Source organism: Pogoniulus pusillus, chromosome 6 (assembly GCF_015220805.1).
Source record: "Pogoniulus pusillus isolate bPogPus1 chromosome 6, bPogPus1.pri, whole genome shotgun sequence".
Classification (NCBI taxonomy): Eukaryota; Metazoa; Chordata; class Aves; order Piciformes; family Lybiidae; genus Pogoniulus; species Pogoniulus pusillus.
The window spans coordinates 19,872,686-19,900,102 of record NC_087269.1 but is presented as its reverse complement, the minus strand read 5'-3'; the positions used below and the strand labels follow the sequence as shown (position 1 = coordinate 19,900,102).

Here is a 27,417-nt window from a genome sequence, read left to right as displayed (position 1 = left end):
GATTTCTTCATGCCTTCACAATGACCTTTCACATGCTATTCTAGCATGCCAGGCCTACTGATGCAGCAAAGTAAAGAGGCTATGTGATATTTTAGATGAGTGAATGTTCAAACAATCAACTTTGAAGGAAAAATAATAGTTCTCCTAGACTAAAAGTAATAATACAATCCAAAATACTTCCATGTTTTTTCTTAGTATGTCTTTTGTCTGTTTTAGATAGGGATTAACTCTCGGGACAGTTCCACTCCAATATTCCTAGCTAAGAACATTGCTGGACACCTCTCAGGTTCCTTGCGGACAATTGGGTCAGTTGCTGTGGGACAATATGGTAAATACACAATGCCTTAATGTTTCATGTTTTTAAAGATTTGGGCCTCTCTCTGTCCAATAACAGACTTTGTCCATGTAAATTCCTGGTAGAGTAATGCTGCAATTTCCTAGGGGTAAGAGTGTTCCAGTCCTCTCCAGCAGCTACTAGCCTGAACTTCATTGGAGGTCCTGCCATTCTCCTGGGTCTCATTGCTATGGCCTGCGATGACCACACCATGTATGCAGCTGTCAAAGTCCTGAACTGCATCCTGAACAGTAGCCCAATGAGTGAAAAATTAATGAGGCACATGCATGGATACCAGGTAGATACCTTTTTGTTCTTTCATTCTGGTTATAGTGTTTGCCCTGGAGAACTTTATTCTAAAACCTATAAATGACAACAAACCAAACACATCCTGGATATTAACGTTTATGTTTGGATCATCTTAAGTTATGACATCTTCAAGAAGAGGATGTAGGATAATGCTCCAAATCCTAAGTTTACAATTTCTGGAAACCTCTCTAATGGTGTATCTGATGATGAGAAGATGAGGACAGATGCCTCTTGGTCAGACACAATCTAGTAAACTAAATAAGCTAGCGCAGCACACTTGTGAGTGACTTGTCCTTTACCTTTTACCAACACATTTGATCCCTCTCACAAGAGGCCACTTCTCAGGCAGGTCTGCTTCCTCCCCTTAGCTTGTCTAGTTTGAGATTTCTTTTTATAGACTGCTCAGTGTAGTGCTGTCTGGGTCTTCATTTTATTAGGAACTGTTCATAAGTAAGTTCTATCTGGATTTTGTTGATTAAGTCTGTCCTAAATTCAACTCTCAAACCTTAAAGCTGTGCAAACTGAAGACTTTAGTTGTATTTAAGCCCCATACGTATTTTACTGGATGAGTTGAGTCTCAAGCGTGAAGTTTCAGTTCAGTATCATTTACTTCATGCTGTGTAAACTAAGCAGAGTCTTATAGAATGGAGAAGTCTCTTCAACAGAGATGATTCCTAATGACACTCTTAACACTAGGGCTTCATCAACAATTTACTACAAAGTTTCCATTTCCCTAGTTTGTGAATTGTTTATAAACATGAATTAGGAGAAGTGTGACCAGCAGGACAAGAAAGGAGATTCTGCCCCTCTACTCTTCTCTCACAAGGCCCTATCTGGAGTACTGCACTCAGTTCTGGTGACTCCAGCATAAGAGGCACATTGAACTGCTGGATCAGGTCCAGAGGAGGGCCACAAAGATGATCAGAGGGCTGGAGCACCTCAGCTATGGGGACAGGCTGGGGGAGTTGAGGCTATTTGGCCTAGAGAAAAGAAAGCTCCTATGAGACCTTACAATGGTCTTCCAGTACCTGAATGGGTCCTGTAAGAAAGCCATGAAGGGATTCTTTACAAAAGCTTGCAGTGACAGGATGAGAGGAAACAGATTTAAGCTTGACAAGGGTTGATTTAGACTAGATATTAGGGAGAAATTCTTCACAGTGAGGATGGTGAGACACTGGAACAGGTTTCCCATGGATGCCTCCTCCCTGAAAGTTTTCAAGGCCAGTTTGGATGAGGCCTTGTCCCTGCCCATGGCAGGAGGTTTGGAACTAGATGATCTTCAAGGTCCCTTCCAACTTAAACCTGTGAGTTTATTTATCATACTAAGATATTGCTTGCCAAATCCTTTCTTGTAGGTGAACTGTGTACAAGCCATCCTTTTCAACTTGATGCTAACTAGTGTGCTCTCCATGAGACTGATCACCACAGTGCAAAGTTTTGCTCTTCACTTATATGTCTGAACCTTTTTTTTTTAAACAACCAACTAATAAAAAGATGTCTTGATATATATCTTTGAATGAATGTCTGTTCCTCTTAACCTATTAAAAATGTACTGGCTTTCAGGACATTTTCCTCACTGTATCACCGAGTAATTTTATCTGAGAAACTGGCAGTGTTTCACACAAATGCCTTTCATTTGAAGAGGTCAACATCAACTTTTAAAATCAAAACTAACACCATTTTCAAGCAACTACTATTTGACCATTCCACAGGGTTGTCAAACTCTTCCAATAACTTATACTTTCATTTACTGCATAAAATTTTATGCTTGGGCTGAAATCTTCACTGTCTTCACGATGCTTATGTAAGATGTATACACGCACGACTACTGCAAGTAAACTGCACATTCATCTTGAATTAAAAAGTTGTGTTGCATTTTAGTTTATAAATATAGATTTATACTCAGCGGTACAGACAGACCTATGAAGTTTTCTTTCTTTCTCTCCCTCTCATTCTTTTTTTCCAGTTACTAGCCTACCTGTTGAAGAAGAAGACACAGCTGTTAAATAACAGGATTTTACAGTTAATATTCTCTCTAGTGGGCACAGCTGAGCTTGGCTTCGAGTCTTCAGTGATCAAGAATTATAATGCATTTCAGTATGTTCTCTGCAACTTTGAGGTAAACTTGTTGATGTTAGTTTGAGGGTTTGGCTGTGTTAAAGATGACTTTATACTATAAGATTTGATTTGTTCATAGCACCTCCTGCATCCAATATTTGGGATGAGCTGGTGTGTGGTGATTTTCCACACATCAGGGAGGTGGGAGCTTCTGAAATGGCAGACTGTTTGTCATCAAGGCTCTCCGCTATGCCCTGGTGCAGGTTCTGGAATGCTCTTGCAGACCCTGCAGGATGTGCTTCTCAGGCTAACTCAGGAGCAGCTCTTCCTCACACTGGCAGAGATTTTCCACTTTCTGCAAGTTGTCACTACAGAAACAACTGAGAGTTTATGATGTTATACTTCCTGAACTACATATACGTCTTTCTCTGCCACAGGTTACTGTCCTTTCAGCTCAGCAGAGCAGTAAAATCTATGTTTTCCTTTGTCTTTCAGCTTTGGAGGAAAGCTCCAGAAAATCTTGACCTTGCTCTTTTTTCACATCTTGTGGAGATCTTGCAGTCCTCCAGGTATAGTAGCTAGTGTGGAACAAGCACATCTCTAACCTGAAGCTGGAACTATGAGATGGATAAAAGATCCAGTCCTAGTGGAATCAGTGGGCTCTGGGTGTGATTCATTCCTATATTGCTCTTTCAAGGCTGGAGTTACTGATTTGGTCATCTCCTGAGATAACTGTGGGGCCAGAATGAGAAAACCTATCCCATGACCTGGTTTACATGGAACCACTGCTGTATAGAGCTAAATGTTTGAACTGAGTATGAAATAACACACACACACACACACATATATATATGTATAAAAATAAATAAAATTGTAGTTCTGTTTAAAGCCAAAACATAGCAGAGGAAGGCATTTTGTAATAGTATACTTCCTTATTCAACTGTAATAGTCTTTATTGTATCTGAAGACACATAGCATGTGTCTTCAGATAACATGGTGGAGGGGCTGAGTAGAGCAGGATGCTAAGTTACTCTTTTTTAGGGACCAGTGAGCTCTGTGCAGAACTGTATGGTGTCCTTTGTTGAGTTTTACAAGAATAACACCTATTACCACCAACTCACCGCTTGAAAATTCAATAATGTTGTTTTCTTTGAACTCATTGCATCTTTTGCTAAGGCAGAGGGCAGATGGGAAGGGTAGAGGACATAGATATAAGTCTTCAGATCTCCATTGTTGACACATACTCAATTTGTCTGATGTCACTTGAAATGTTTCCAGGCAACATTAGAAGCCAAAGGTACAAAGTACTAGTGCAACCTGAGAATCCTTTTAGCTGAAACCCAGCAAATTTGGCTCTTTCCAGTAAAAGCTTTTAATAGCCCTTGCACACTTTTTTTACAGAGATGGTTGTCAGAATGCTGCAGTTGCCTACCAGGTGCAAATGGTGCCCAAGCTCATTTTCCTCTTCAATGATCCTGAAATCAGTACCTCCCAGATCATTGTGGCCTGCAAAATTCTCTCCCATCTGTTGCAAGGATACTTTAACAGAAGAGATGTTCTCAGGTAACTTTCCAGTCTACAGGTTTTTCTCAGTTTGCAGATGAGCTATACTCCTGCTAGTACTGGAGAGCTACAGTAGAATTCCCTCCTGCTAGTATTTGAGCTCTATAGTACAATTCCTCTCACCTGATCTTTGGTAAGAGCCTTCAGATCTCTGGCAACTGCAGGATCTTCAGCAATGAAAGACCTTTTCATGCTTTCAAAACAGCATTCAGTGCAACCATTTTTTTCACGTGAAGATGAATTGGGTGGTGACCCTTACAATGATGGCACAAACAGTTCTGCTGGTATTACTGAGACTACTCAAAGGCTGTACTTAGTATTTGGTTTTGTTGTAGCCTGTCCCTAAACTGTTGCAATTACTATGGTATTGCAGCTTGGCTCCCAGCAACTATGTACCTAGTTCTCTTGGTTTGGTTCATATCCCGGAAACTACCCATATTGTTCTTGAATTTCAATCAGTTATGTTAGTTAGGATTCCATGAAGCAAAGAGTTTAAATCCATGTTTGATTTCCAAGGAATGTAAGCATCAATCCATTTTATATTCTCAGCCTACATGCATCAGCCTGTAGCTTCTGAACTGAGGAAGGCCCACACAATGCTGTCTACAACCACCTAACTCCAGGAAAATGCACTGCACTGCTGAGAGCTCTGTTTTTAAAGTGCTTTGTCCAAAAGTAGAAACTTGCATGTCAAACCTGTGTTCTTTGCAGTCAGCCTTTAGCTCTCTTGAAAAGTATGAGCAGCTCAAGTAGTTACAAGAGAGTAAGCTAATATGTGAATTTACTGCTTTCTAGCTGGTTTTACCTGTATGTATGTTCCTATCCTGGCCTTGTATGAATTAACCTTTTTTGTTGTTGCTGCTGTTCATGCAGATGTGGGTAGTGGATGTAGTACGTAAAACTTGCCATGCGATAAAGGGCGTGAATGAGTATTTCTCTTACAATCTCAGGACTTGTTTTTCAGTGGAAGTTTGGTTGTCAGGCCCATGAGTGCTGAGCAAGGGGCTAAAGGCAATCCCTGGCCTTCTAGCTCCAGGACAGCAGACACTCTAGCAGACTCTCATCAGCACTGCAAGCCTTTTTTTTGGTCATAGACTTTTGACATTTTAGACTATTGAGACTTTAGATTTTTGGGAAGTCTTCTGTGGATCATTCCTGCAGAGCAAGCAGTGTTCTGTTCCCTAAGAAATGCCCTTCTTGTTTTCAGGAGGAGGTTATGAACTTTCACTAAGTGTGTCGCATAAATCTATCCTTGGAATCATAGAATCAGTCAGGGTTGGAAGGGACCACAAGGATCATCTAGTTCCAGTACCCCTGACATGGGCAGGAACACCCTGCCCTAGATCAGGCTGGCCAGAGCCCCATCCAGCCTGGCCTTAAACAACTCCAGGGATGGGGCCTCAGCCACCTCCCTGGGCAACTTATTCCAGGCTCTCACCACTCTCATGTTTGAACAACTTCCTCCTCATGGCCACTCTGAATCTCCCCACCTCCAGCTTTGCTCCACTCCCTCTAGTCCTGTCACTACCTAATAGCCTAAAAAGTGCCTTGTCGCGGAGGGGTATTCTGCCGCCTACATCGATTGTGCCAGAGGAGAGAAACTAATTGGTGCGAAATAATATTCTATAAAAATATATATTTATTAACTTAAATATTCTGAACTCTTGCCACCCCCAACCACTGTATTTTAATATTAAAAGGATCTACGTGGTCATGAAGACATTCTAGGAATATATCAAGCCATGACTTATTAATAACTAGCAAACAATTCAAAATATAAACAGAGAGAGGATTTTCCCTGCAGCAAATACCACTTGGGGTCGATATGCTGCTTGCCCAGCAGAGTGGGCTGAAAGCTTTTTCTGCTCTATGGCAGGAGGCAATAGAAATTACAGAGGCATTAAAGCATTTACTCATAAATTCTGATTAATTATCAATCACCCTCCAGGGCTATGTCACAGCCTATGCCAGTGTCCTAACTTCAGGGGACTCATTGCCCATGGACTTTGAGAATGGAATCTTCCCAGCTTCAGGGGAAAGGACAGTCTCTGATCATGTTCTCCTGGCAAAGGATGCAATCTCTGCCCTTGACTCCTGGCTTCTCCTGGACACTCTGTCCAGGGATTCGCAGGCAGGAACCTCAGGTGCAGGAGGAGTACGATGCTGTGCAGTGTCAGCATGGTGTCAGACTGGCTACAGAGGCCAATCGCATGCAGACAATGCAGAGTCTGCTTCCTGGTAACTCTGCATCAGTGGCACTTATCGGGCAATAATAATGCAGCGGGAGTGCAGGTGTGCATGGCTGGCTGGGAGACTGAGCTCCATAGGATCTGGTCCTGATAACTCACCACAGTGGTGTGCAGGTGTGCACGGCTGACTGGGAGACTGAGCTCCATAAGGCAGATGCACTGCGGGTGGGCATGCAGGCAGGCATAAACAAAAAGCAGCGCTGGTGAGTTTAAGTGAGAGAGTGAGCCTGAGCAAGGGAGCCCGAGCAAATGAGTGATCCATGCGGGGGAGCCTGAGCACATTGTTTACCTGTGTACCCCTATTTATTAAATGTGGGCCGAGATTGATGGCCCTTTGGATACTAAAAAATGACCAATCAGGTTGGCAGTTAGCCAAACCTTACCATAATAGGCAAAAGCCACAGGCCTGGACCTCCCAAATACGGGAATCACGTGGGCCTTACACTAGGCAGGCACGAGCTGGGTGTGTGGGGCTTATACAACTACCTTACCTAATCAGGGGTCCTGGGCAGGCCAGACTTTATGGCACCAGGTCTGTTGTTCCCCTTTGTGCTTGTTTTATGTGTTTACCTCTGGTTTACCTACCCATCTCCAGCTTTGCTCCATTCCCCCTAGTCCTGTCACTCCCTAATATCCTGAATAGTCCCTCCCCAGCTTTTTTGTAGGCTCCCTTCAGATACTGGAAGGCCACAATAAGGTCACATGGGAGCCTCCTCTTCTCCAGACTGAACAGCCCCAACTCTTTCAGTTTGTCCTCATAGGAGAGGTGCTCCAGCCCTCTGATCATCCCAGTGGCCCTTCTCTGGACATACTCCAGCATCTCCAAATCCCTCTTGCAATAGGGGCTGCAGAAATGGATGCAGTACTGCAGGTGGGATCTCACCAGAGCAGAGTAGAGGGGGAGAATCACCTCCCTCTCCCTGCTGGCCACACTTCTCCTGATGCAGCCCAGAGTCTGATTGGCTTTCTGGGCTGCAAGTGCACACTGCTGGCTCATGTTGAGCTTCTCATCCAGCAGCACCCCCAAGTCCCTCTCCTCAGGGTTGCTCTCCAGCCAGTCACTGTCCAGCCTGGATTTGTGCTTGGGATTGCCTCAAACTCGAACTGCAGCACCCTGCACTTGGTCTTGTTGAACCTCATGAGGTTGGATTGTGCCCACCTCTCCAGCCTGTCCAGGTCCCTCTGGATGGCATCCCTTCCCTCCAGTGTGTCTGCTGCACCACACAGCTTGGTGTCATCAGCAAAGTTGCTGAGGGTGCACTCAGTGCCACTGTCCATGGCACCAACAAAGATGTTGAACAAGACTGCTCCCAGGACTGATCCCTGAGGGACTGTGCTTGTCACTGGCCTCCACTTGGACATGGACCCATTGACAGCCACTCTTTGGGTGCAACCATCAAGCCAGTTCTTTATCCATCTAGTGGTCCCCCCATCAAACCCATGTGTTACCAGCTTGGAGACTAGGATGTAGTGCGGGACAGTGTCAAAAGCCTTGCTCAGGTCCAGATAAATGACCTCAGTTGCTCACCCCTGATCTATTAATTTTGTAACCTGTGGATAGAAGTCTGTCAGGCAGGATTTGCCCTTGATGAAACCATGCTGATTGTACCTAATCACCTCTTCAGGTAATGTGTTAAAGCAAACTGCAGAGACTGTCGTTCCTTCTCCCTGAGTTTTCTCTGCTGAGGTTCTCTGTTTTCCTTTTTGTGCTTGGAAACCAAGTGGTGATAACAGGGGTATCTGAATGTCACAGGCAGTTCAGAGTATTTCATATGAACAGAGTCTTTAACTCAGTATTGCTTTCCTCATGGTGAAAGTCTTTCAAAATTAACAGATAAAAAGCAAAATATTTCCATGATAGAATAGATGTTACTTGCATTTGTAGATAAATACAGTTTTATTTTCTTTCTAGTTTATGAACTTTTGCATTCCTGTTTCTGTGGTGATTAGGATTTCCAATGCTCGTCACTAACTGTAATCGTTAATGAGTACTGAGAATTTATTTTAATCTCACAGTAATTAAATTAACGTCTGCTTTTCTGCTGACCAAACCTGCTTCTCTCTTTCTCTGTAAGGATTGCATTATTCCTCGTTTACACTTTGAAACCTTCTTCTGTGGATGAAAATCAGACTTGTCTGGATGGTGTGACTGAGACACCCAATGAAGGTGAGGAGCTTTTGCACATGTGTTCTGGCAGACAACTAAAGAACTTCCCTAGGGCATGATGTGCTCTAAGAGCAACATAGTGCTTTCTGCCTCCAATGGCAGGAAGGCACTGTCAAGGTCCGGAGGAGCAGAGATTAACAGTATCTCTGTCCAGAGTAGCTAGACCAGTTCTTATGGATTCCGTGTTGTGAAATTAAGGTGCAAACGAGACCAGATATCACCATGAAACTGTTTATTAAAGGATAAGGTTGGGCAAAACGGAGGGAGAGAGGGGAAAAGGGGGAGACAGAAAGATAAAGAGATAGATGGAGAAGAAAAGAAGGAACAGGGAAGGGTAAAAGGCTGTGAGCATATTACCCTCAGTCGCAGATGAAGGAGTGAGAGAGAGAGACGGGTGCGTGGCCCAGGGATGATCTTCTGTGGAGTTTGTCAGAGGTTCTTCAGGCAGTGTGCAGTTCTGGTGGTCTGGTGATGGTCTGCCCTCGGTGGTCCGATGGAGGTGCCACTCTTGGTCCGGTGGGAATGGTGGTCTGCTGGGAATGACACGCTTTGTCTGGTGGGGATGCCACCGGTGGTCTGATGGGAATACCACACGGGTGGTGAGGATGCCACACTTTGGCAGGCATTTCTCCTGCCTTTTTATACAGTTTTCTGCTCAGTGTCCAGCTGCAGCCCCCCAGGGCATCTTCCTGTGCATTCTCACACATTCACAGGGGTCCGGTGTCGCCGGGGGGAGGGCCTCCGCCCTCTCTCGGCTACACCTGTCCACACCCTGCATACACATCCCTTGGGGGCAGCTGAGATAAGATGGAGGCTTCCTGGGCAGTCCAGCCAGGGTGAGGTCTAGGAGTTTCAAAGGTATTGTCTGTTGATTTGCATCTCTGAGCTTTTGGGCCAAGCACCGAGTCTGAGTCCCAAAAGTAACAAGATTAAGGAGAGATGATGCAATCTTTGTTGATTAAGGAGGGACGATGCAATCTTTATCTTTGTTGATTAACAAGAGAGAGGATCAGACTCTCACAGGCACACAATTCAAATGGCTTCATCTGGAAAGAGACAGGCTGCACTGAGGTGACCTAAGATTGTAGAGAAGACTTATATTGCTACAAGGGCCAAATGTGAAGAACAATGAAATAACAGTTCCTGTGTATATATCCAGGAAGGTGTGACGTATCACAAGATCCTGCTCCTGCTGGGGAAGTTCCCCGTTTGTCCTATCACTCCAGCAGTACTTTGGCTACATTATCCAGAATTTACACAATGCTGAATCTCATAGATTACAGGAAAATGAAGGCCATTCAATTGACATTGCCCCCAAAACTAACATAATCATCTGTTATGAGGAATAAAATTTCACTTGACATCATGGATTTTCTGTGAATGCTTTGCCACACTTACAGTTGTAGCAACTAATAACATGGAGCTCTACACCACTTAAATTATCTGAGTGTTTACATTAAACTTTGGTGAAGGAACTTGCAGTCAGCTGGCTCTTTCATTACGATCTTTCAGCTGAGACTAGACTGGTTATCGCACCTTTGAACAATATACAATAATAAGGAGACATTAATAAACTCTAGTTTATATTCACTCTTACATGGGTCAAGAACTGGCTGGAGGGCATGGCCAGAGTGGTGGTGAATGGTGCCACATCCAGTTGGCAGCCACTCACTAGTGGTGTCCCCCAGAGATCAGTGCTGGGTCCAGTCCTTTTCAATATCTTTATTGATGATCTGTACCAGGGGATTGAGTCAAGCATCAGTAAGTTTGCAGATGACACTAAGTTAGGTGCAGGTGTTGATTTGCTGGAGGGTAGGAGAGCCCTGCAGGCTCTCCTAGACAGGCTGGATGGATGGGCAGAGGCCAATGGGATAAGATTTAACAAGGCCAAGTGCACTTTGGCCGCAACAACCCCAAGCAGCTCTACAGGCTGGGGACAGAGTGGCTGGAGAGCAGCCAGGAAGAAAAGGACCTGGGGGTACTGGTAGATAGGAGGCTGAAGATGAGCCAGCAGTGTGCCCAGGTGGCCAAGAGAGCCAATGGCATCCTGGCCTGCATCAGGAACAGCGTGGCCAGTAGGATGAGGGAGGTTATTCTTCCCCTGCACTCAACGCTGGTCAGGCCACACCTTGAGTACTGTGTCCAGTTCTGTGCTCCTCAATTCAAGAGAGATGTTGAGGTGCTGGAAGTTGTCCAGAGAAGGGCGACAAAGCTGGTGAAGGGCCTGGAACACAAACCCTATGAGGAGAGGCTGAGGGAGCTGGGGGTGTTTAGCCTGGAGAAGAGGCAGTTCAGGGGTTATCTCATTGCTGTCTGCAACTACCTGAAGGGAGGTTGTAGCCAGGTGGGGGTTGGTCTCATCTCCCAGGTAACCAGCAATAGAACAAGGGGACACAGTCTCAAGATGTGTCAGGGGAGGTCTAGGTTGGATGTTAGGAGAAAGTTCTTCCCAGAGGGAGTGATTTGCCATTGGAATGGGCTGCCCAGGGAGGTGGTGGGGTCACTGTCCCTGGGCGTTCAAGAAAAGACTGGATGAGGCACTTAGTGCCATGGTCTAGTTGACTGGCTAGGGCTGGGCGCTAGGTTCGACTGGATGATCTTGGAGGTCTCTTCCAAACTGGTTGATTCTATGATTATATATATGTATGTATATAGACAACAAAGCTAGGCAAGTTAGATTGCCTATTTCCATTTTGCTCTCTAGTTAGCTTGAGATTGCTTCCATTAGACTATTATTCAACATGTATTCTGACTGAGGGTTAAGTAACTCCAAAAGTTTGACAGTGTAAGCACTGATCATTTCTGACGTTAGAAGGAATTCTTGTGTCTAAAATCTGATGTCTGCATCTTTTAACTCTACAAAAGACTGATACAAATACTTCCACTGGGCTAATCCGGTGCAAACAAGATTGTTTATCAAAGCAATGGAACATGTGTTTTGTCTTTTCATTACTCTTTATTACTTTCTGATATTTGTAGCCTTAAGCCAAACATCTGGAAAGACAATCTGGCTTCGAAACCAATTACTGAAGATGCTGTTAGATGTAATGCACTCAGACAAACTTCATCTGTCCTCTGAGTAAGTAGAAACAATTTAGAAAGGCATAGGTAAGTATCTCTGTCTTCTAGATTTCCTCTTTTCTGTTGCTTGACAAGGCCTAAGCACACTGACAATGTTTGAGCCTCAATGTAATCGTATGTAAGAGCAGGCTGGATTCAGAGTTATTATTTGTCAACAATTTATCTGACGTTCACTCAAATGTGTGATCAGATCCCACATCTGACATCCATTTTGAAAACAGATTCATGTTTTCAGAAAATTTCTCTGAGAAATTTGGATGTTGCTGTTTCTTCTGCATTGCAAAAATCAAAGAAATCCCAGCTAACTGTCTCTGAAAATCAATTCACTCTAACGTGGAATGACCTGCACTCTTTTATCATAACTGTGAGCACATAGTTACTATAGTCCTACCTTGTATTACTGAAAGGCTGGGTGCTGTAACTGTTGTTGTGGAGGGCCTGTAGGCCTGAAAAGGGGCTTGTTTATGCCTTGCTCTGCCTGGGCATGTTTTAATGCCAGGACCCCTGGTTGTAAACAGGTTGTGTAAGCCCCCACACACCCAGCTTGTGTCTCCCTGGGGCAAATCCATGTGATCTCCATATTTGGGAGAGTCCAGGCAAGTAGCTTCTGCCTATTATGGTAAGGTTTGGCTGACTGCCAACCTGATTGGTCATTCTAATGGCCAGAGAGGCCATTAATCTCAGCCCACAGTCAATAAATAGGGGTACACAGGTAAACAACGTGCTGTGACCCTACCCGCAGCTCAGCTCGGACCCCATTGCAGCTGTGCACACTTTGCGTGCCCGCTGCCTATCATTGCCTGGTAAAGGCCACTGCCACTGAGATAACCTGGAAGCAGACTCTGGATTGTCTGCACACATGGCCTGAAGCCATGAAGAACCGTGCCAGAGACAGCACCGATGTTCTTCTCCTGCTCCTGAAACCCTGCCAGCTGATAATCCCTGGACACAGCATCCAGAAGAAGACAGCAGCACCAAGACAGAGATCACATCTCTTGCCAGGAGAGCAAAGGTTAGAGAAAACCTATTTCCCCAGAAACTGGGAAGATTTATCCTCCCCCTCAAGCCGGGAAGATTCTAACCTCAGAGCCCACAGGCAGAGGGAGAAATGGACATTAGAGATAGACTGTGACACACCCTGGAGAAATGGACATTAGAGATAGACTGTGACACAGCCCTGGAGGGTGATTAATAATTAATAAGACTTGTGAGTAAAAGCTTTGATACCTCTGTAATATAAGTTGCCTCTGATATAGAGCAGAAAGAGTTTCAGTCCGCTCTGCTGGGCAAATAGCATAAAGATCCCAATCAGCATTAAGCCATGGGGAAAACTCCTCTATTTATAGTTTGAATGTTTGCTAGTTAAATAACAAATTCCCTGTACATATTTTATCCTAAATTGTTTTCATAACCGTGTACTGACCTTTAATAATAATATACAGTGGTTGGGGGTGGCGAGAGTTCAGAATATTGAATTTAATAAATCTATATTTTTATATAAAATTTATATTGCCCCAATTAATTAAGGCGTAGGTACTGAGGAATCCCCCTCTGCAACAACTGTGCTTTTTGATTAGTTAACACATGTCACGGAGGGGTATTCTGCCAATTTTAGTGGAGGGGAGAAATTAATTGGGATGAGATAATATTATATACAAATATTTATTTATTAAACTCAATATTCTGAACTCTCACCGCCCCCAACCACTGTATATTAATATTAAAAGGATTCTTACATGGCTATGAAAACATTATAGGATAAAATATGTACAGTAACTTATTAATTAACTAGCAAACATTCAAACTATAAACAGAGAGAGGAGTTTTCCCCTGCGGCAAATGCTGTCTGGGGTCTATACACCATTTGTCCAGCAGAGCAGGCTGGAGACCAATTCTGCTCTATGACAGAGGCAACGGATATTTACAGAGGCATCAAAACAATTACTCACAATTCTTATTAATCAATAATCACCCTCCAGGGCTATGTCACAGCCTATGCCTAGTGTCCAAACTTCAGGGGATCTCTGCCCATGGACTTTGAGGCTGGAATCCTCCCGGCTTGAGGGGAAAGGATGAATCTTCCCAGCTTCTGGGGAAATAGTCTCTGACCTGGTTCTCCTGGTGAAGGATGCAATCTCTGCCTTTGTGCTGCTGTCTTCTTTTGGATGCCCTGTCCAGGGATTCTTAGCAGGCAGGATCTCAGGTGCAGGAGTAGGCTATCATGCAGGTTGAGCACGATTCTCGTGCAGCTAGCAGGCCGATAGTATGTGCAGACAATTCAGAGTCTGCTTCCTGGTTGTCTCAGCAGCAATGGCACTTACTGGGCAATGATAGGCAGTGCTCACACAGGATGTGAGCGGCTGATGGGAATCTGTTGTGGAGGCAGGGAATTAATGTGGCAGAGTCAGGAATTTTATACAAAAATAGAGTTATTTTATTTTCCTGAAAACCCGCCCCCAAACTATATACAGAAATGAATTTAGTTTTAGTTACCAGATTCAGTTCCTTTGAGAATATCTACAGGATGCCATAGATAATCTGACTGTTTTGGAAGTCAGAAGTTGGAAAAGGCTTTAGCTGTTAATGAATAGCGTTTCCCACTTAATAATAATGCTGAGCCAAAATAACTCACTATCAGGCTGACTTGGTCCCGCAGCCTGTCCTCTTGCTGTCTTCTAATGCCTTAGAAGAGTCGTTAAGTGTCATTAAGGTCTGAACAAAGGACGCTAATGAAGCAGTCCTTTGGGATGTTGGGCTCTTTCTGTATCCAGGCCAGGTGAGAGGGGGAGAAGTCTCAGGCAGGCACCAATGCTCAGGCAGGCAAGATCTCTCCCCAAAGGCGGGAAGTCCCCCAATATTTATACCCTCCCTAGACAAAGAGCAGAGTTACCACTTCCTAGGCGCAAAGACCACAGCGAATTACAGCCGGATTCCAGCATGGGCACTGCATAGGGGACACCCCTCGTGCTGGAAGGGCCCCTTGCTCCCCCCCTTCATGCCTGCAGGGCAGGGGGGGAGAAACAGGTCTGTTTGTGCCCTTTCCTCTCCCATTCAAAGCATGGAGGGAGAGGAATTCAGGGGTATACAGGACTCCAGGACAGAGTCTGAGCTCCGTAGGTAAAGGCAGGCAATACAGGATCTGGTCTTGATAACACAGTGGCATGCAGATGTGCACAGCTGGCTAGGAGACTATGGGCTCCACATATATATAGGCAGGCTTAAATGAGCTCTGCAAGTAAGATACACAGGCAGGCAGCTGCAAGTGAGTCAGAGCATGAGGGTCTGAGCTGCAAGTGAGGCTCCGAGCGTGAGCAATGGCATCCGAGTAGGGGTCTGAGCCATCAGGGTCTAAGCATGAGGGTCAGACCACATTGTTTACCTGTGCACCCCTATTTATTGAATGTGGGCCGAGATTAATGGCTCCTTTGGCCACTAGAATGACCAATCAGTTTGGCAGTCAGCCAAACCTTACCATAATAGGCAAAAGCACTTGCCTGGACTTTCCCTAAATATGGGAATCACATGGGCTTACCCCAGGGGGGCTTATACAACCTCTTTACAACCAGGGGTCCTGGCATTAAAACATGTCCAGGCAGGGCAGGACATAAATAGCCTGTTTTCAGGCCTACAGGCCCTCCACGACAACACATCTTGGACTTCAAAACGTAGGACAGAATTTTCAGTATCACAGGCTGAAAGATCTATTCTGTGATGTGTTTTACCTCACTAATTGATGCACACTCTCAGAAGGACTTCTTTTTAATCTGAAAGAAATATAAGGTTGGATTTAGTGGGAAATAAATGGCTTGAACTGTGTGGATGGCAGTTGTTAAATCTTTTGTGATTCTATATGTTGCACTACACCTTTGATCAGATGTTTTCTAGAGAAACCTGAGGTTCAAACGACAGAGACAATTTTAAATAAAACCTCCTTTGTTTTCCACCGTGTCTCCTTTCACATGTTTTCATGTCCTTGTATGTCCTAGCGAACAAGAAGAGACATTTTTGGCACTGGGACCAGACTGGTTTCTACTGTTCACACAGAGCTATCTGCACTCTAGCACAGTTGTCCTAGGAGTCAAGCTACTTCTGTGCTTCCTCCACAATCGTTCGTTGTTGAATAAATTCAAGGAGGGGACAGTGGCTGGGCGCTGGCTGGAAAATAGCTCTGCAGGGTTGAGTATTCTAATGGGTATGTGATGATTCAATGTTCCCAAAACAATCCTTTGATCAGACTCAGTGACAAAAGATCTCTGAAGTAGGTAATAGTAGAATGCCCACTGATCTCAGTAGACCAGCTGATGCGAATTCTAGAGGAAGCTTGCCCTAGTGCTTCAGTTTTGCTTTACTCAAGAGTGGAAGGCATCGTTTCTCCCTTGCACAATGGCTGGCATTTCTGATTAGTTGCTGCAGGAAAATGAGTCTTTCAGTCTTGCGTAAAATCAAGGCAGGTGATAAGCTTGTGAGGTGTTCAGAAACCTTCCATTTTTTTAAGGCTTGTTTGGCTTTCTTTCTGATAACTAGGCCAGTGGTTCTGAGAAAGGGAAGACAAAGGTGTTTTTGTGGCCAGGAAGGCCAATGCCAATCTGGGATGTGACTAGTGAGTCGAGAGAGGTTCTCCTGCCCCTCTACTCTGCCCTGGTGAGGCTCCATCTGTAGTACTATGTCCAGTTCTGGGCCTCTGAGTTCAAGAGGGACATAGAACTGTTTGAGATAGTTCAGTGCAGAGCCACAAAGATGATTAAGGGAATGGAACATCTCTCTTATGAGGACAGCCTGAGGGAGCTGGGGCTCTTTACCTTGGAGGAGAGTAAGGGATGACCTCATCAGTGTTTATAAATATGTAAAGCATGAGTGCCAGTAGGATGGAGCCAGGCTCTGCTCAGTGATGCCCAGTGATAGGACAAGGGGCAATGCAAGGTAGTTAAGGCATAGGAAGTTTCAAGTAAACATGAGGAGGAATTTTTTCCCTAAGTGGGTTGTGGAGTCTCCCTCTCTGGAGATATTCAAGACCTTCCTGGATGTGTTCCTGTATGATCTGGTATAGGTGATCCTGCTCTGGCAGGAAGGCTGGACTAGATAATCTTCAAGATGATCCCTTCCAGCCCCTGACATCCTGTGATTCTGTGGAGAATATTTCAGGAATAACATCCGGCATAAAAATGATAATGGGACAATTTGTTAGTCAGGGGAAATTTTGTAGAATGTTACTATTGCAGTGGAGCAGAGGACTGAGTGGCCTGGGACCCAGACAAGTGAGGATGATGTTGGATAAAGTTCTTCTGGTGTTAGACAATTCCTCTGAATATTTTCCTTTTCCTTTGAAGATAATTTAAAAGCTCACCCTCCAGCGCCTGTCCATGGCTCCTTCTTGATTTTTGGATTTTCTGTGTTGCAAAGATGTCTGACTGATCATGTCCACATCCCTGAGATCTACTTGCTAGTGGCAGAACTCTTTTTAGCAACTCCGCAATCTGACCCCCCTGAAGAGGCTAAGGTATGAGTAAAATAGTGGAAAGGCAAGAAACTTCTATTGCTTTACTACTTTGGCATTTTATGGCCTTTCCTGTGAGAGGATTTTCAGGCAAGTTAACCTTTCCTGGGTTTTGTGATAGTTCAAATCAGTCATTCCTACTTTAAAGATCAAGCAAGTTAACTTTGATTTAAGGAAATTTGCATTTAGAAGAACTTGTCCATGCAAGTGTTGAATGCTATTTAACTACTGTGTTTTAGAAGGTAACTCAGGTTAGCTTCCATGTCTGTTCTTACATTGTCAAAATTCATTAAAATCTCAGAATTAGCAGATCTGGGTACTTTCCTTCAGTGCCCTAAAAAGCCATGAGGCATTTTTGCTCTGGTCATGTCAAAGATATATTTCAGAAGAGGACAATCTATTAGTGTTATCCTTGGGAAAGACATTTAATAGGAGATGGAGTAGCTGTGGGAGGTGAAGATGTTGTGGGGATGTGAAGATGATGTGTCTCTGATGTAGAGACAGCAGGCATTGTTTTTGATGTATCTCATATAATCTCTGTCTCTTGAAATATCTTTCCTCCTGTTGCAGAAAGATCTTGAGTCTATGTTGCAGTGGGTCTTGCAGCACCACCTTACAGAGAATGTCCTCAAATTTGGGTTGTGTACAGAGGCAGCTGCTTTACTGCTAGAAATGGTTAGAGTGACTGTGAACACGGTAAGCATTTTGTTGCAAGGACAGTACAGTGTGAACAGCAGAATAAACTGCCCAAGACTGATAGATATGAGTGACAGTCTTTACCTGTAAGCCTTAGCTTTCATCTTGCCCCCACCTGACTTCTCTGTGGCCACACTGCTTAGGCATACATAGAGAGAATCAAAGATGAGCTTATATGAGAGGAATGCTGCCTTAACTAGATGCAGGTTTGTCTGTGTTCAGCCTATTGCAGATGCAGAAGCCTCCTGGAAGATTGCCTACCCAGGGAATGTTATCCAGTTTCTGTGCCTGATCTATCAGAGTTATATCCAGGACCCCATGTGGCACTGCTCTGACTTCTTGAAAACTCTGGCTATGGTTGCTTTCCATTCTGGACCTCCCAAGGTATTTGCATCTGAGCCTACAAAAGTCCTTCAGATGAGAGATGGTTTGCTAAGAGGAAAAATAAGTTGCAAGATTATGAGTTCAAGTGCCTTGCTGTCTGCTTCTGCAGGGAGGCTCTGAAGGCCTTTTGGCTCCTGATGGCCCAGCCGTTGCTGAAGGGAAAGGCTGCAGCGATTCCTCTCTCCCACTCCTGCCACACCCTGCCAAGAAACAAGCGTGGGATTTCATGCGAGTCCTCCTGATGGATAGTCTTCTCAACATCCCAGCAAACAAACAAGGGCATCCACTTGAGCTGCTTCTTGAGGTCTCTCTAGTAGTCCTCAGGCTCTGTTGCTATTCCTTGCAAGAAATGCAGTATCCCAATAATGGCCTAGTCAAAAAAAGACTAATGGTGAAGAGGTGTACTCAGTCAGTACTCCCAATAGTCCAGGATAATTCTGGGATCACAGCTTTTAGAGAGCATCCACTACATCCTGGCAGATCTGGGCTTATTAGAACAGAATTCCTACCTTTTCCCCAAGGAAGAGTTTTTTCTGCCTGCTTCGTGTTCCTGTGAAGTAGGAAAACATTGGCCCTAGACAACAACAAAGACATTTTTGGAGCAACATTTAATATTAAAGTAAGGCATGAAAAGAATTCCCTTTTCCTTTATAATACCTGCTTGTCATTCGAGCAGCCCTTGAGTTTGAGAACAGGAGATTCTACGATGAGAGGGTAATTTCTTTGCAGTGTTCAAATAAACGAAAAAGAACTGTCTTCACTTTTAGTACAGGTTAATATAAACTGTAGCAGCTGAGTCTGGTTAAGGAATTTTAACTACTTGAAGCATGGGAAAGAGTCCCTGAAGAAAGGGAAAATGTAAAATTTAGGTTTCATCTCCAAATTGCCAATAGCCTAGGTATCTCATACGTCACTTCTGATGCAGACTTAGCTTAGTGGTACAAATAATGATGAATAAAAGCTTGTCTGCAACTGTTGTGAGTTAAATCATCTTTCAGAGCAGCAGTTCCCTGAAGACTTATGTAATAACAGCCCAAGGCCTGGTACCATTTAAAATAGAAGGAGGATCTGAATCCTGAGCCTAAAAAATGGGCCTGGAATTCCCTGAGGGGAAGTTCTTTTGGGAACCACTTGTGAACACATGTTGTGGCACTGTGCAAAACCTTGTGTTCAGTGTGCAGAGGGTAGGTGACTGTTGCTGGCTACCAGCTATGAGCTGCATATGTACATAAGATTTCATGTTTTCCTAGATAGAGCATGAGGTTTTGCTGTCTCATCCACTGTTCAATGACTGTCCATACACTCACTCTTGGTGAGCTCTGTATGAGAGGTGCATGTTGCCTTTGCACAAAGTACACCAGATCTTTGCATTTGCATGTAACAGTGGATTAACTCTCACAGATAACTTCTCAGCTTAAGGCATCTGTGTCCTGTGCCCACATCAGGGGCTAAAGTGTGCAAGTGAATGGAATTGTTGTCCTTGCTCTTTTTGTGTTGTTTTCCCTTTCCTCTTCCTAACACATTGCCTAGGTGTTTAAGGGAAATGGTGGATATTTTGAATTACCTCAGACAGTACTGAGTATCTCTTGAAATTTTTGCTTGCTTCTTTGAGAAAAACTTTTACTAAGTCTGAATTTTTAACAGGAATAATTTGAAAAGATCCAATTAAATCAAAAGCCTTTGAATAAACACTGAAAGTGAGTTGGAGTCTGATTTCCAACCTGATTTTCTGCTGTTCTAATATCTATGCAATCACTATATAGGCTTCTCCAGAGGATGCCACCAGTGAGGATAAGAGACATTTTCAAACAAAAGTTTTGCTCTCTGCTATGGATGTCTTCCATGTTACCAGTCAAGGTGATGGGAAAACAAGACCAAGAGGTGAGTGGTGAGAATCAAATTATTATCTATCTGATACTTAGCACATAGCTGTAATAGCTAGAAAGATTTTATAACAGTAGGTAGGTGGACAGTCCATCTGAGCTGTCCATTTACTCCTGCTGTTGGACAGTTGCATAAATTACTGGATTTTTATCATTTTTCTAGAGTGCCCCCTTACTTTTTTTTTTAAATCTCTTTTTGAGAGCTGATCCTGAACTTTCAAAAGGGAGTTTGTGCTAGTTTGAAGCTAGATAAAATGTTTTGGTGAGAAGAACTAAATTACAGTCTGCGAAAGGGAAACAATAGTGATGTCTACTTCACTCATAGGCTTGCTGAGAGGTATAAGAGCAAGAATCCAAACACAGATAAGGGAGTCGCTCTCTGGGCTTTGAGCTGCATTTCTCTCTCTAACCTCTCTGATTAATTCACTTGCTTCCTAACCCTCCTGGCCAACCCTGCATTCTTCCTTAGGCATAAGGCAACATCTGGGGTAAGGTAGAGGGGTGGGTGAAGGTGGAAGGGTGATTGGGAGCCCCTCCTGAGAACTCAGGTTTCTGGGATAGGTGTTGTGTTTCTGTATTACCTTTTAACTTGTATATTTCTGTATACAGCTGTATATATTGTAAATATCTGCTTGTATATTGTGCTAAGCTGTAAATAATAAGCTTCATTCAATTTCCAGAGCTGGATGAGTCTAGTCTATGTGATTTCCAAAGTGTGTGTGGGGGTGGGTAACACCCAAACCACTACAGAGTGCTTAGAAAGAAACCTAGGTTTATCCATGAGTGCTTCTGGAAACAATTGTGTTAAACTTAGTTGTTGCTGCTCTCATTTCTGAGTCATTAGTTGGACTAATCCTTCATGATAGTATTTTTTTTTTATTGATTCTGTGCTTAGGATGGAGCTGTCATTTCTAGACTAAGTATTTCTGCTAGCCCTAGAATTTTCTTAAGCATATCCCAACTCTGAGACACTATGGCATGAGCCTGTTCCTTCATAGCTCTGATAATCTCATAACTCATGCAATTACTAATTTTATTTATTTATTCACATTTCAGGTTGCTTTGGAATAACCAACCTCCTTTGTATCTTCTACAGGCATCAGCGATCCTCATGGCACTCCAGCTGCACCTTTATTCATAATGAATGTTGCTTACTTTGCTCAGAAGCTGGTTGAGAAGCTCAACAGCCAAATGTTTGCTGCTGACCCCAAGCAAATCCTGATCTTCACTGCAAAACAGATTGTGGTGGTGAGCCAACATGTTGTAATATGCTGCTTCACACTAAGGTTGTGACACAGTAATTCTCAAGAAGGTGTTTGTAATCCACTTGATGATGGTGATTATTCCTGTTCTCTTGCCTAAGCATATAATGACAATCAGAGCTGGATAGTGTGGTGTAAAGAAGGGATAGCTAGATCTTTTGTGCCACTCTCTGTTGGCTCTGTATGTGTTATGAACAGGAATAAATTATTCTCTTCCACAATTCTGGGGACTTCAGCACAAATACAGAAAAACTGAATTTGTATCTATCAGAGGTAGTTCAGGGACATTTTGCTGAAATGCTTGAATGAAGTGACAGGATTGCATCTCTGGGGACAGAGCTCTTTGAGCAAGTAAAATACTCTGATGTTTTTTATTTTCACAGGTCTTAGAAAGCTCAGTTTCTCAAAAGGAAATTCTCCTCAGCACCCTGTACAGTTGTCTCAACAGAGCCATCCTATACTGCCTATCCAGACCCAGACAACTGCTTCCTGAACAGTGTAATGTCCTCAACACTCTCAAAGTCCTGCAGGAGGAGTGGGACACTATTTTTGCAACTTACAACTCAAATACTAATTTTGTCATCTGCCTAATGTACTGCCTTTGCCAACTGAATCTGGGCAGGTGCGAGTCTTAGTCATACTATAATGTTTGTTTGCATCTCTATGTTGTTATTTATGGGAGTGGGCACAGTAGGAGAGGTTTCATGAAATTTAGGCAATAACTACTTTTGAAAATTGCTAAAAGCTGAGACTGAGCTGGATTTAGCTAGACAAAGGACTTTGCATGTAGTACACTGTATCTTAGCAAGCATTTGCCCCATTTGGCTCAGCGTTCTGGGGATTTAAAGCACAATTCTGCTTTAAAAAGAGGAAACCTTCCACTCTGATTTGGTGTCTGTTGAACTCACAGAGTAAAGCCACTCAGGGAAAGATGGTTGCTTTCTTGATACACTTACAATGAAAAACAACAACAGACATGTTTTGATGTAATTTTTTATCATTTAATTTGGAGGAAAAGAAAGGTTTCTAACATGCTCAGTATTCTGAAAGTAATAGATCATCTTTCTGCAAGAAAGTGGCAAGGATAAACTGTTCTTCAATCAGAGGGCTCTTTTTTTTCTTGAAATACTATTGAGCAGAGAATTTCCTGCCACCTCTCTTGCTCAGTCAGCTTAGTGTGAGTGTGGATGTAACAAGCAAGGTGCAGTGGGTGATAATAACATAACAATTAGCTGTTTTTTGTTATTATTTTGAAAAGGCTGTTTCGTTTCAGAGACACCTAGATGAGCTTGCATATTTGTCCAAGCAGAACCATTAAATTTGCACATAGGTTTAATTGCTACTCTTTATTAAACAAAACATCTGTGTTGTATCTGTTTTACTCCTCCAGCATTTCCAGCAGTCTACTCACTTTGGAGTAACTGCAGATAACAAGCTTGAGCTGATTTCAGGGGAGCTGGCTGAGAAGTTTGTCATTAAAATGAGAGTCTGGAAATCTTCCTGGGATGTAGGCTAGAATCATTTAACATGCATGCAGGTGGCCATTCTCCAAGATACCCACATAGGCTGATTTAGGGAAATACTTTTTCTCATGCAGTTATTCTTGTATGGGTGCATTTAAAATATATAGAAAATTCTGCATGGATCTTGTGAGTCTTTCTGTTGTTTTTACTTGAGTCGAAGACACAAAGTTCTGGTTGTACCAAAGTTGAGAGTTTTAGCATTGACTTGGGTAAGGCTAGAACGTCCATACCCACTGTGTTTGTTATTCTTACAGGTGATGTATCAAAACTACTCTTGTTAGTATCAGCTGGGGAGTTTTGGAAACTCTATTTTTTTGAAAAGTGAATACTGGCTAGTGCTTTATTCACTAAAAATGATGTTTATTGTTTCAATTAAAACCTGTGTGGCTTAGGTGGTCTGAACTGAATCCCTTAATATAGCATCACATCAGAAATTAGTTGCAGTTCTTGAGGCCTTTTCTTGATTGTTCTTATTCCAGTCAAATAATAACTTCCAAGACAAAACTGTTAGGATGAGGTAAGGATTCCTTGTATGTATCAAGAACAGAAACATTTCTTTAAAAAAAAAAATAATCCAAAAACCCAAACATAGTAAATTTAGGGAATCACAACTCTGGTATTTAAAAGAAAATCATAAATAAAAATATCATCTCTGCATATCCAAGAGATTTGACTTTCCCAGGTAGTAGAGTCTGTTTACAACAGAAAGAACATAGCAGATAACAATTCTGTGACTTAGTCTGGGTTGCCTGGATTCCTTAGCTGATCCTGTTGTTTTATTGTAATTGTTGCTGCTGTGCTGACATTTCTGGTGTAATTTATGTACTGACTGGTAAATTATTTGACACATGCCCCCACCCAGTGCTAACTTTTCTTTTTGGCTGTGGTGATACTCTCAATTAAAATCACATCTACATGATACAAATATCATGGAGCTAATGTTTCAAGGTTCTGTTTGTTTTGTTGTTTGGTTGGTTGTTTGTTTTTTTTTTTTTTGGTGTGTGTTCTGAGTGATTTATAAATCAAATTAAATTAACTGGTGCAAAGATCTTAGACTAAGTAAGCAGTTCAGGTATAAAGACAGTTTCCCACATAATGGGAGAAATCTCTAGTAAAGAAATTTGGAGCAAAAAGTTGGCAGACAAGAAGCTCTGGGGGAGGTGCAAGCAAGCTGCATGCAGTCTGGCTACATGAGTACAACCTGGGATTCTCTCTAATTCAAATGAATAGCAGACACAAGTGCACTAAGTAGTGCAGGGATAATGATGTACAACAGAGTGTTACATAGGATCAGATGGCTGAACGACAGTGGTTTGAGTTACCCCTTCCTGCAGATTCTGCAGTATCATGTGATTTTCAAGCCTGGGAATATCGTTATACTAAATGAATTGTGTAGAAGCAAATGCACAGCAACACTTTCAGCTTTTTCACTACCCTGGTTTCCTCATGTGAATTAGAAAATTTTTTTTTTCTTTCTTTCCACAGTTATCCAGAAGGTTTTGGGGTGAATGCAAAACCAAAGCTGGCTTCATATCACCAGATTTTCCTTGCACCCAATGAGGAGGAAAAGGCCAGCATGCCTTCTGCAGATGATGGTAATTTGAGGCATATATTGCCCGTGGCTTACAGAGCAGCAAAGTGCCTGACCCAAACAGTTATCAGAGCAGCTTGTGCAAGTGTTGCTTCATTAGAGTTAAAAATTATTTGTGTTTCTAACATAATTTTTTATTTCAAAATTCACACTCCATATCCTCAGATGTAATGGTTATCAGTCTGAAAACCTCTTCTCTGTATCTGGGTGCTAGTAATAGCACCCAGATACATACTATTAGTAGATCTCTTTCTTTTTTCAGTGCTCATACAGAGCTGGTGTCGTTCTGTTGTACAAAGGAAGAAACAAGTCACTCTTTGAAGAGAAATATTGGTTGGATTCAGTGTGGGGTCCCCCAGATGAACCCTGAAGAATGATGCTTTCTTTTCATTTCTCTTTTCTTTCTCTTTTCCTCTCTTTCTTTTCCTCTCTCTCTTTTCCTCTTTCTCTTTTCCTCTTTCTCTTTTCCTCTTTCTCTTTTCCTCTTTCTCTTTTCCTTTTTTTTTTCCTTTTCCATTTTCTTTTTTCCTTTTTCTTTCTCTTTTTCTCTCTCTCTTCCATTTTCTTTTTCATTTTCATTTTCTCTCTTCCTCTTCCTCTTTCTTTTTCTTTTTTTTCTGTATTGACTTGGATATGACAAAACCAAATAAATTTGATTTGCAGGGAAATACAGCAAAACAGCTCAGAACTTCATTCAGGAGCATCATGTTCTGGTGTCAAATGGTTCCCCTCATCATCTCTAATGATATTTGGCTACATAGAGGAATGGCCTTTATGTGCTTCAGCATTCTACATATGATAATAAGATCACCAAAATCCTGATGATTTTTTAAGGCAGGAATCAGTCAGAGTCACCTGTCAGTCTTACTTGTTTCTTTCAGAGAATTGTAATACATTAAAAGAAATGTCTTGGTGTTTTCTGTATTAGACTGTCTGGCTTAGAACCTCTTGGAAACAGTAGATAAAAAGGAGCAACTTAGCTGACTCCAGCAGTTACTCTGGAGCACTGATGTTCCAAATTAGATGTTTTGCCTTATCTGCTGCTTTACTTTTTACACAAAATCGGATTCTTCATTTGTAGTTTCTTCTGTTTCCTAGTCCATCAGCAGATCCTGAGAACAGTAGATGTCATCTGGAAGCAGCTCATTTCTCAGAGGCGGCAGGCTCTGGAGGACACTTACAAGATGGATCTTTCTGTAAAAGGAAATGACAAAGAAAGGGACATGAAGATAATGGAGATCACCCCTTTATGGGAAGAAATTATGACAAAAGCTTGGCAGCACCTAATAGGTCTCTGGTCTGTTATGGAACACTTACAGCAAGCAAAGACATTGCAGTAAATATAGTGCTTAATGGAAAGCCTCTGATTCCTTGGTTATAGCCTTCCTTTGCACATCGCCTTCTAGATAAAGCAGATTCTTAGTTTTTTCTCCTATAGGATTGTGGCTGATTTCTGTGTTGTGCCTCAGCCCTTCTGTAATCTCTTTGTGATGCTATAGGGCTCATGCTGTACAGCAACAAAAGAGAAATCTCCTTAGACAGTTGTATCCCACAGAAGAATTTTAAAGGGATCATATTTAGGTGAAGGACATCCCAATGTGTGTAGCGCTGCAGGGCTTCAAAGGTCATGTCTGTGTAAGGAAACCAATCTATGGCAAATCTCAGTGAGACTTTTAAATAAGGACTTGAGAAGTCCCTCCTAATTCAATAGTCCTCTTCTAAATAGAAGGATAATCCAGATGGAGGGAAGCACTGCTGCATTATTGTGACTTATGTAACCAGGATACAAATGCTCTACCTACCCATAGGCTCTGCTTCAGATTTTATAAGTTTTTTTTTGTCTCTTCTGGCCCACAGCATCTGAAAAGAAGTTTCTTCAGAATAAAGCAGGGTCAGGCCTGTCTCAGAGCAAGCACAATTCCTGGAGTGAAAACTTGTCCTCAGCTATCAGCTTGATGCCTGGTCGAAGCACAAAGGAAGTGACATGCAAATCTGAGGTAACTTTTGCTTTTTATCTTTTCCAACTCTACCACCAGTCTGCCTTTGGTAAGGCTCTGCAGAGTTTATCTGGACTTGAGAGGCTTCTGAGTATTTCTGTTGACATGTTCCATTGTAAACTAGAAACCTACTGCAGCTAAGTTTCTTTCTCTATATTGCTAGGAATGAACACTAAGGAATAGTTACGGGTCTGAAGAATTTTGGTTGGCAGCCTTTAACATATAATGTATTATTGCATACTTTTATCATGAGGCCTAACTATTGCACTTGAAAGGAAAAACTTAAGTAACTGGGGTTTGTGTTTGCAAGGCTCCACCTAGGTTAGAGCAAGGTGAGATGCTGACTTTGGTACTGATTTTGACTTAGATCATATATGTAGACCTTGTCCTTTAGACACTGAATTAATAGAAAAGATCAAATATTACCATAGTTCTGTCCTTTAATTTTCTACTCATTATGAAGTATTAAAGACGAATGTTAGTTTAGCCTGAAGATGCAAGGAGACAAGTGCTTATATAAGCCAGGAGTGAATCTGGAGGGTATGCAGCACTCCTACTGCCAGCAACACAGCTGGACTATCTTTTCCATGTGTGGATTCTTTTGCTAACAGAGAGTGCCATTCCCACTGTTTTGCTGGACATTTGTAGGAAATACAATTAAAAAGCACTTTAGATGTTACTTTAAGTGTATTAGGGCTAGGGTAACCAGCTATAGGGTAAAGTAGAAGTTCATTGCAGAATATTCAGAGCTTTGGACTAAGTTCATGCTGTTGCACTGATGAACATATTTAAGCCTTTTATTCCTCATTCTGAGGAGACAGTGAGT

At 42.6% G+C, this 27,417-nt stretch overlaps 1 protein-coding gene across 2 annotated transcripts in view; it reads left to right on the top strand.

Annotated features, from left to right (window-relative positions):
- WDFY4 (WDFY family member 4) overlaps window positions 1-27,417 on the top strand; it is a 193,594-nt gene that overhangs the window by 75,541 nt on the left and 90,636 nt on the right. For both annotated transcript variants that reach the window (XM_064144766.1, XM_064144765.1), the window contains 18 exons: window positions 217-328; window positions 442-632; window positions 2,610-2,762; window positions 3,197-3,270; window positions 4,103-4,264; window positions 8,589-8,680; window positions 11,660-11,759; window positions 15,748-15,953; window positions 17,089-17,258; window positions 17,826-17,951; window positions 18,174-18,335; window positions 18,445-18,639; window positions 20,099-20,216; window positions 21,315-21,466; window positions 21,864-22,102; window positions 24,489-24,598; window positions 25,693-25,884; window positions 26,452-26,591. In XM_064144766.1, coding sequence (XP_064000836.1) covers window positions 217-328; window positions 442-632; window positions 2,610-2,762; window positions 3,197-3,270; window positions 4,103-4,264; window positions 8,589-8,680; window positions 11,660-11,759; window positions 15,748-15,953; window positions 17,089-17,258; window positions 17,826-17,951; window positions 18,174-18,335; window positions 18,445-18,639; window positions 20,099-20,216; window positions 21,315-21,466; window positions 21,864-22,102; window positions 24,489-24,598; window positions 25,693-25,884; window positions 26,452-26,591 — 2,694 coding nt within the window. The remainder of the gene's footprint in view (window positions 1-216; window positions 329-441; window positions 633-2,609; window positions 2,763-3,196; window positions 3,271-4,102; window positions 4,265-8,588; window positions 8,681-11,659; window positions 11,760-15,747; window positions 15,954-17,088; window positions 17,259-17,825; window positions 17,952-18,173; window positions 18,336-18,444; window positions 18,640-20,098; window positions 20,217-21,314; window positions 21,467-21,863; window positions 22,103-24,488; window positions 24,599-25,692; window positions 25,885-26,451; window positions 26,592-27,417) is intronic.